The sequence below is a fragment of the Glossina fuscipes genome, unplaced genomic scaffold (genome assembly GCF_014805625.2).
Source record: "Glossina fuscipes isolate IAEA_lab_2018 unplaced genomic scaffold, Yale_Gfus_2 3, whole genome shotgun sequence".
NCBI classification, from domain to species: domain Eukaryota; kingdom Metazoa; phylum Arthropoda; class Insecta; order Diptera; family Glossinidae; genus Glossina; species Glossina fuscipes.
The window spans coordinates 11,833,600-11,843,172 of record NW_023998417.1 but is presented as its reverse complement, the minus strand read 5'-3'; the positions used below and the strand labels follow the sequence as shown (position 1 = coordinate 11,843,172).

Genomic DNA, 9,573 nt, shown 5'->3' with positions numbered 1-9,573 from the left:
TCAAATGCTGCTTAATATTATAATAAAAATTATAAATGAGAAATATGAAATAAGTTTTTGGTTTCTATAGAGATATTTCATGGAAATGATATTAAATTGATTGAAAATTAATCGCATGAAGGTAAACTCGTCGATTTAAAGTCGATTCGTAATCGAGTAAGTACAAATTGAATGCATGGTGCTTAGGTCAAAAAGTACGATAGCATAACGAGTGGTGTTCGGTATGTTGTCATATTGCTCCTCCTTAGATGTGCAGAATCGTTTATCTCCGTCCAGAACAAGCGACACAACGTGTTATACAAATAACTGGGAAAGTTATTTATAGAGAAGGAAATTGAAATTTACAGTAATTCAAAACCTTCAAGAGGTTATCTATCATCCACGGTTAGGCGTTACGCTAAGAAAGACAAAAAAAGTAAAAGTTCGTGCTCTATGAAATGGAATGGGCGTGGATGATTTTTTCAAAAAAAAATTTTTTCTACCACTGATAACCATTTAAAAGCATTGTTGAAAATCGGCTACGCCCGAATGTAAATATTTCTCTGTCCCTTTTAAACGTTTTTATATGAAATGTCTATTGGGATTATCGACATATTTTGAAATAAATTTATATAAAATTAAAATTTCTTAAAAAAATGTTTCTTATGAAAATTGTCCGCAGACACAAATTTACGAATCTGCGCATTTAGCATTTCGAGATCAAAATCGTTTGCATAGGTGTACAAACTCTTTCAATAATGTCGCGGCAGTCCCGCGTCCTGCAAAGCTAAGCTAAGTTTTATAATAAAAAGAAAGAAAAATTATATTTTTGGCTTGTAAACACTTCCTGTTAGTTAAAAACAAAAAACAAAAAAAAAATGTCATTCGTACCAAACCAAGAGAACCGTCGACCACGTTGGTATTTTGGTGGTGTCGCTGCTGTTATTGCGGGGGCAGCAACCTTTCCATTGGATACGATTAAGGTGGTCCTTCAAACTCGTCCGGGTAATTTGCCTGCAACTCGAGTAATCTCAAAACTTATACGTGAAAATGGCATATTGAGCTTATACAGAGGTTTGACTGGATCCTTGTTGCGGAATATGTCCAATGCAGGAATACGATATTGTGTCTACGAAACCTGTGACTCGCACATATGCACTCGCACCACGTCGGAGAAAGTCATGTTGACTGGTGTGGCCGCCACAATAGGTGGTTTGGTGGGCAGTCCTGCTGATATGGTCTGCGTGCATATGCAAAACGATCTCAATTTGCCCTACCACGAAAGAAGAAAGTAAGAGGGAATAAAAAGGGGGGAAAAAAAATTACGAAAATTTTTTTTTACGTAGCTATAAAAATGCCGTCGAAGGTCTTCGCCATGTGGTTCAGCGGGGAGGCTTTAAAAAATTATTCCGTGGCGTTGGACTTTCAACTTGCAGGTCTGTTTTAATGACTGTTGGTCAACTTGCATTCCTCGATCAAATGGAAGATGTAAGCTTGCTTTGGTTTTTTTTTTTTTTTTGTTTCATTATATATATATTTTGATTTATTTTTCTTTCAAGATTAAACAAATTCTTCTCCGAATTGGAATTCACAACAATGAGTATTTTACACGATATTTGTCTTCTTTGATCGTTTCTAGTATTACAACATCAGTTTATCAGCCCATCGATGTCTTAAAAGCGCGCTCCATGGCTGCCAAACAGGGAGCATATAAGAATATGATAGACGTTTACGAATCCACGGTCAGTCAGGGAAAAAGGGTTTTTTGGAGAGGCTACATACCGGCGTCACTACGATTAGGTCCACAAATTCTTATCAACTTTATGATTGTAGACAAATTGTTAGAACATTACGGTAAATTACCCAATGAGAGCAATGGCGTCAACCAAACGAATTCTTAGAAAAATGTTAACCAATCCTTACCCTTTGAAATTATTTTGTTTTTCTTTTAAGTTATTCTTCATATTTATTGCGCCAATGGGCGTGGTATAAATTGCTCAAATGCCTAGTAATAAATATCGTAGAATATTTGAAGTGAAATTTCTAAATAAAGTAAAAAGTAGTAGAAGTAGGAAGGAGAGCGCAAAGAAGGGGAGATAATTCTCCTAACTTGTATCCCCCACTGTTGGCATAGCAGGGCTTTAGGAAAAATGAATACTGCACCACTTATGTATGGACAATTTTTCATTTGTCTACACATGAAAATCTTAAAAGTTATACCTTATTGCCATATAAGGACTCTTCCCGTTCAATGGGAAATCTTATATGAGAAGGGACCCAATAGTATGCAATATATTGTACGATCATGTGGTAGGTCGAAATGCTTCTTTGACGACACCGTATCAGTGTGCGAAATATCACCAAAAATATCTGGAAAATTGGTGATCTGATCATTTCGTTAGACATGCAGAGACGTAGGAATATTTAAATCAATTTTAAAACTGATTCTGAATAGATCCGCAAAATACAAAATTAAATTTAATTTATTAAAGTCATTCTGGTATAAAGTTGATATACACACATACACACGGCTTTGCGGTAAAGTAAAAATACCTCTCTCGCTAAAGTCCGGATTTGTATCCTACACCAATTATGGTAGACTGTATAGTTTCCATTTGTGCACGGACGGGCTGAGCGCAAACTCTCTTTTTATTATATCGATCGATTCAGAATCATTTTTTAAACCGATTTAACTTTGTCCGTCCCTCGGTCTGTTCAAAGTGTGTAAATTAATCTTCGTATTTAATCTGCAGGTGGCATTTTTTGAGATATTTGGCAGAGGTTACTAACGCCTTATATGGCAAAAGTGTGCGTATAAGTAATTTGATATGTAGAATTTGGACCAAGTGGAAGTCAGATTATATAATAAGAGCTCTCATGAATGGTAAGCTTTAAGTGAACATAAACTATAACTCTTAGTACAATATAGCAAAAGTGGATGAAGAACAATAAGATTTTCGATAAAAATATGTAAATTTGTTGAATTTCGACCAAGTCAATTCATAATTTGGATCCATTTCTATTCTATTTTATTTTTCTTAAAAAAAATATACGCGAAGTGGTGTAGTTTCTTTGGTAATCGTCCGTGCCCGCCGATAAATTTTCTTTTCAATCATATTTTACAAAACAGTAAAATGTAAACGAAGAAAATTGACGGTTACTACTCATTTAATACCTCCGATAAAGCTCGATAGAGAACTTAATACAATCGTGAAAAAGTTTTGAAATACATTACCGTTCTTATCAACATAATTCATAATAATCGTTTTGTCGCAGTTGTCAGTAAAATTTGGAAAAATTCAAAACAAGAAGAAGTTTGATTCTAAAATTATTTGAGTTTAAAAGAGCAAATTAAGAAAATATTCTTGGATATATTGAGACGGAATTTCGAAAATGTTTCAAATCAACAAAACTAGTAAAGCGAAAAGTTGTTCTTAATATATTTTGGTAAAAAAAAAGAAAAGAAAAACCTATTAAATCGAAAATTATTACGAGATAACAACTTCGTTCAAAATTTCATTTAGATGTAAACGTAAGAAGAAGCTTTGCCTGTTAATGCTTCTCGCATATGAAGATTACAGTTTTTCGTTACGGACGGATGTTTCAATCAAATCCTCTATCATACGCCAACACATAGTTTCAGTTTTAATACTCTATATACTCTATATAATTTTGCTCACTTTGTGTGTAAACTCGTTGAATTGCATATATACATGTCCGCCACTCAAGATAAGGGCAAGCGTCAAGTACGCTGGTACTTTGGCGGTATTGCAGCAGCAGGAGCGGCTTGCTGCACGCATCCACTGGATACAATTAAGGTTGCTCTTCAAACTCAATTGGGTCAATTGACTGCAACCGAAATTACTATTAAAATTGTACGCGAGCACGGTATCATCGGTTTATACAGAGGGCTTTCCGCGTCCGTATTACGAAATCTAACTTATTCGATAACACGTTTCGGCCTCTACGAAACTGGTAAAACTTATGTGCCAACCGATACTTTATTAGCCAGAGTTCTGTTGGCCGGTTTCTCGGGTACAATTGGTGGTTTTTTAGGTATCCCAGCAGATATGGTTAATGTGCGCATGCAAGCCGATCTTGCTTTTCCGCCCGAACAAAGAAGAAAGTAAGTGGAGTTGAAAGAAGCAAGAAAAGAAAGTTATGTTCTAAACTGTTCCTTTACTTTAGGTATAAACATGGTTTGGACGGGATAAGAAGAGTGTTTAAAGAAGAAGGCTTCACTAAATTATTTGCGGGAGGTACAACTGCGACTTCAAGAAGTATCTTAATGACTATTACTCAAACTGCATTTTACGACCACGTTAATCAGGTAAAAAAATATTATTTTATAAAATGAATTCCATTGTAGAACGCGAAAAACAACTCTGTACCAATATTTTGCAAATCGCGTTGATCCTTGGATCATGGATAAACTGATTAAAAATGTTGGAATTTTTTTTTTTTTTTTATATTTCCAAGATTAAAATCATGTTGACAAAGACTCCATATTTCGAAGATAATTGGTTTACCCACTGCACGGCCGTTATGGTTGCCTCTGCTATTTCTACAAGTATCTTTCAACCGGTGGATATCATAAAAACTCGCTCCCAAAGTTCTAGGCCTATGGAACACAAGAGCTTAGGAGAAATTATCAGATATACGGGCTGTAAAGGTCCTTCAGGCTTCTATAAAGGCTATTTACCCTCCTTTTTGCGTTTAGGTCCACAAACCCTCATCACCTTTATGATAGTAGAAAAATTGCGAGAAAACTTTGGTCGCTTGCCGGACGAAGTCAATTAATAATAATTTAAAGCCCTTGCGTTTATTTTATTTAATATTAATGTTTTTGTCCGAGCCGATCTGTAAATTTATAAATGTAATGTTTTTAATCTAAATAAACGAAACGATCTCGATACCAGAGTATTACCAGAAAATTTCATTTTTTGAAAGAGTCAATAAAGAACAATCTGAACGACGGTAAATATGTCTGGTTTGAAAGAAATGCGTTTCATTTGGCATTTGGATTTGGACAAACCGAACGACAATGTGAAAACATCTCGATATATGAGTGTGAATGTGATATCTGTAAGGAATACTTTGATATTCTGTCATATTTACCTTTTTTATCCACATATTTCGAACACATATTCACCACTGTCTACATCGACTTACGGGGTTTGAACTATTTGTCGCAATATTTTAGATATTTCGAAGAAATTGAAATTTGTTGCGCGGACAGGCGTTAGCCCTAACCATGTCTGTCTCGCTGTCTCTTTGATATCTGCCCAAGCAAAAAGTCGGCGTTTCATGGGCAGGACCGTATTGTCGAAGCTACCGCTCGCGAAGGTTCATTAGCCTTTCTCAAGAGCTATACACCTTCATTTCTCCGTTTGGATCCGCACACTATTATTACTCTTATGACCCCAGAAGAATTGCGAAAAAATTTCGATAGCTTGTCTGACGACGTCAACTAAATGCTTTGGAAGCTTAAAGCCATTGGGAATAAAATCAAAGAGAATCGAATATAATAGGGAAGTCACTGGTTACTTTTACTCGTTAGGGAAAAAAATTATAAAAAAGGCGGCCAGGAATAGTTACTAAGGGAATTTTTCTTCAGACTTTATTCTTGCTTGCTGCGAACCGAAGGGGTATCAGAATCCAATCTTACCTTTGAATTGCTGTCTTTTAAGAGCTATTAGAATCAGACCTTATATATAATGTGGCAAATGTTTATTATTCATGTTTTTTACTTGATATATTGTGGTCTTACTCTTACTAGAAATTTTTGTAAGACTTGTAAATATGTTTGTTTATACAGCAATATATTTAAAAGTAAAGAATTAATTAAATATATTTTTCTAATAAAAGTACCGGGAATCTTCATCAAAAAATTATACATTTTAAATCAATATACATATGTATTCAAAATGCATTTGTAGTTGTATACACCCGCTGAAATATTCTATAGCATTACTAAGCTGGTTACGGAGACACTTTTTCTAGATTCTTCTATGTTTTGAATTCATGTCCATGCTCGAATTTTCTTCCACAGCACGAATCGATTACTTCGAATACGAGAAAAGATGAACGTCGTACGGAGAATTATTTGTTAAATACCTTGCTCGAGTGGCGGCAAAATCAATCTTTATCTTATGCCTTCTACTTCTTTTACCTCTTAGGATACAAGGGCATATCAAGTTTGTGCGGATGTATGCAACACCGCAGGTCCACAAATATCAACTCTTTTGGATGGCTTAATGGCCATTTCTCCATAATATTCCGGATGCCTAAGTGGCACTTCTATCTTCCTCGTAAAGAAAGTTGTTCTTCATCGCCTGCAGAGGTTATCTTTACAGCGTTAACAACTATGCTCTTAAATTTTTTCTATCGCTCTCGTCATGCTCCAAGAGCCCCAAATCATATTCTGAGGCCATCTATGGGATAACTTTTAATTTGTGTTCGACGTTTTCAAATATTGTGCCTCGATTTATTAAGTCCTAATCCTAGACCATCCTACGATCGTATCGGTATTGGGATCGTTCTCGATCATGCTTCAATATTACGCTTTCTTCAACCTATTGCTTCAATGCACACCGCTTCGGGCGTATTCTTGGCGGCTCGGATTATGCCGGAACGTTAGGGCATTAAATGATCAGAGGTGCATTATAGGCCTTGTCTTGTCCAGAGGGGAAAGTTTGAATGATACTCAGACTTCCGTTTCTGGATCTCCAGTTTTAAGACTAGCCTGGGGGGTTCCGGAAATCGCAATGAGTTTGCAGAACACGTTCGATGAAGGTGTCAAGGCAAGAGTAGACGTTAAACATAGGGACTGTCTATCCCACACTCTATCGATTTCAACAAATATATCGAGTATTTTATCATCATCGCCTCAATATGGGGAAAAAAATAATTTCAAATGCCAAAGAAAATGTTATCATAACAAATTTTGAATAATGATATTATAAATGTTGATGGAAAGTCAAAGGAGAAGTTCACGGTGGTATTTCGGTGGCCTATCCAGTGCCGCAGCAGTAAGCGTAACTCACCCTTTGGACCTAATAAAGGTTCATTTGCAAACTCAGCAACTACCGAAGAAATCTTTATGGCAAACTATAGTAAATATTTATGAAAATGGCGGTATGAAGTCATCGTTTTTGAAATGAAATATACCGTTATACTGAGATCATTTGCTTATATTCAGGTTTATTGGGGTTTTATCAAGGCATTTCCGCTTCGATTGTAAGACAGTTAACATCTACTATGACACGTTTCGGTATCTACGAAACTGGCAAACGCCACATCGATTCAAGCAAAGTATCACATTCAATCGCGTTGGCGATGGGTGCCGGGTTTCTTGGCGGTTTGACAGGTGCTCCAACCGATGTAGTAAATGTTCGCATGCAAAACGATATAAAATTACCGGCAGGCCAGCAGCGAAAGTAAGTGAATTAAGCGAAGGCATTTCGCTTACCGCGAGCCCTTTCAAGCGCGTAGTACTACTGAAATCGAGCGATTAAAGACTTGCGTAGATTCTAACGCACCTTAGCCGAACGAAATGCATAAGCATAAAAATAGATTTTGCAGATCACTTACTCTACGCTCGTAAATGTCTTCATTATATGTAAAGAAATTTTATTCCTATTTTTCTCTTGAGAAAAGTCCATCGTTCGCGTCCTTTGCGCTTTGTCTAAGTTTGTTTGAGTTGATCTTTTTTAATTGTTCTTTAATTAATTTCTTCCAATAGGCTTCTCGTTCAATAACATCTTTCTTCTTATTAACCGTAAATTTCTTTTCAGTTATAAGCACGTTTTTGATGGCTTTTTGCGAATTATACAAGAGGAGGGCGCACGTAAACTTTTGACTGGTGCTCCTGTGGCAATCGGTCGAGGAATGCTTCTTACCATTAGTCAAAATCTTGTCTACGACATTGTAAAGCTACTAACAAGAATTCTTTCCTTTTATAAAAGCTGATGTTTTTCACTTTTGTTAATAATAGAGTAAAGGCTATCTGCTGCGGGAGCTTCATTTCGATGATAATGTTGGCGTCCATTTTACATGCTCGCTAACTTCTGGAGGTTGTGCCACTCTGGCAACTCAACCGTTGGATGTTGTAAAGACACGCTTAATGAATGCTAAAGCTGGCGAATATGACTCATATCTTTCCGTTATTACGCATATTGGAAGAATCGGGCCTTTCGGGTTTTATAAAGGTTTCATACCAGCTTTTGCCCGCATCGGTCCCCATACAGTTTTAACTTTTCTAATGATGGAACAATTGCGATTGCATTTCGGCTGTCCGCCAGTCAATGCCGATTAATCGTTCACTATTACTACTTTCAAATCGATCAATAGGAGCTAAGTAAAAAAATTAAGCTGCATCCAGTAATGGTCACCAACAACCGCTCGATTCATTAAACTTTAAAAACAAAGCTTTTTTTTTTTTAATTGCCACTACAAACGTTTCTTATGCTTCTAAGCAAATGCTGCATAATCAAGAAATTTAGGTTAATCGTAAGAGCCCTGCTTATGAGCACTTGTGTGTTTCATTCGCAAGGTCATTGCGGCCAACATAGGCCTTCGCTTACAACGATCTTAAATTGGCTATAGTCTATACAAAGACCATTTTTTTAAAAATTACACACAATTTTCATAAGGACCTGCATATTGGAGGATCCCCGAAACAGCTCATAACGTGATCCAAATTTTGTTATTTTTCAGTTTCCTTCAAAAAAAAAAAAAAAATAGAAAATAAACTTACCCTCCCTTATAGGTTTTTCATAATAACTCCTTTATTTCTTAGACTCTAGAAAATAGACTTATCCGTGGGAGGTTGAGAAAACGGGTTCAGTCGAACCAACTTTTTCATACCTATGAAGAGTGTCAAGATCCTATTACTCAGCGACTTTTGTCGAGAAATTCTGAAAACAAATTGGAATGTTATTCCTTATAATGACGTTTCAAAGTAAGGTGCAAGAAGAGTGGTCGAAAAAGTGGACCGATTCGAATCATTTTCAATAGCGTTCGTAGTTAAATGAAAGGAAATATCTCAAAAATTCCAAGCTATATGTTGAACATAAAAATACATGGACGAACGGACAGACAATGTGAATAAAAGATGGGTATGCCTTCAGTCTCAAGTGGTATAGCAGAAGGGCATAAATAAACTTCTCCTCATTGCAGTTACAATCGTATTGTCAAGATTGTGGGATATATTACGACTCCTTTAAAGTGGCCGATCCTTTTTAATACTTTGGTAAAACACATTAGAAAATCTCCGAATATCTTCGTCATAGGTTTTCGAGGCGGTGACCAAGGCAGAGAAGAAATGTAAAATATTCAAAAGAATTCAATATTTTGTCTTTATTTATTAATATTTGTGCTTAGAAACAACGCAAAAAGTATATGTAAAGTGTTTTCTTTAATTTTAAGTTTCAATAAAATAACTAAAGATTTCTAAACGAACAAACCACGCAAGTTAGTGTATAAAGTGCAAAAAGAAAAAAAAAAGAAAAATTAAAAATAAATAAACAACTAAAAAACAATAAATTATAAAATATATCTTTCTTAAGTTTTATGATTGATTTAAAAAAAAGA

The 9,573-nt window shown here is 35.7% G+C and overlaps 4 protein-coding genes across 4 annotated transcripts; all 4 read left to right on the top strand.

Annotated features, from left to right (window-relative positions):
• Positions 1-857: 857 nt before the first annotated feature.
• LOC119634554 (mitochondrial dicarboxylate carrier-like) lies at positions 858-1,473 on the top strand. The gene has a single exon (XM_038028785.1). It carries the CDS (start codon positions 858-860, stop codon positions 1,272-1,274), a length of 417 nt encoding a protein of 138 aa, XP_037884713.1. The 3' UTR covers positions 1,275-1,473.
• LOC119634553 (mitochondrial dicarboxylate carrier-like) lies at positions 1,426-1,880 on the top strand. Its single transcript, XM_038028784.1, has 2 exons — positions 1,426-1,467; positions 1,539-1,880. The coding sequence occupies exons 1-2, from the start codon at positions 1,426-1,428 to the stop codon at positions 1,878-1,880; spliced, it is 384 nt and encodes a 127-aa protein (XP_037884712.1).
• A 1,812-nt stretch (positions 1,881-3,692) lies between these two features.
• Positions 3,693-4,779, top strand: LOC119634546 (mitochondrial dicarboxylate carrier-like). Its single transcript, XM_038028774.1, has 3 exons — positions 3,693-4,105; positions 4,168-4,300; positions 4,459-4,779. The coding sequence occupies exons 1-3, from the start codon at positions 3,693-3,695 to the stop codon at positions 4,777-4,779; spliced, it is 867 nt and encodes a 288-aa protein (XP_037884702.1).
• Positions 4,780-6,872: 2,093 nt separating this feature from the next.
• LOC119634795 (mitochondrial dicarboxylate carrier-like) lies at positions 6,873-8,430 on the top strand. The gene is made up of 4 exons (XM_038029178.1): positions 6,873-7,116; positions 7,181-7,418; positions 7,776-7,908; positions 7,976-8,430. The coding sequence occupies exons 1-4, from the start codon at positions 6,945-6,947 to the stop codon at positions 8,294-8,296; spliced, it is 864 nt and encodes a 287-aa protein (XP_037885106.1). The 5' UTR covers positions 6,873-6,944; the 3' UTR covers positions 8,297-8,430.
• Positions 8,431-9,573: the final 1,143 nt, after the last annotated feature.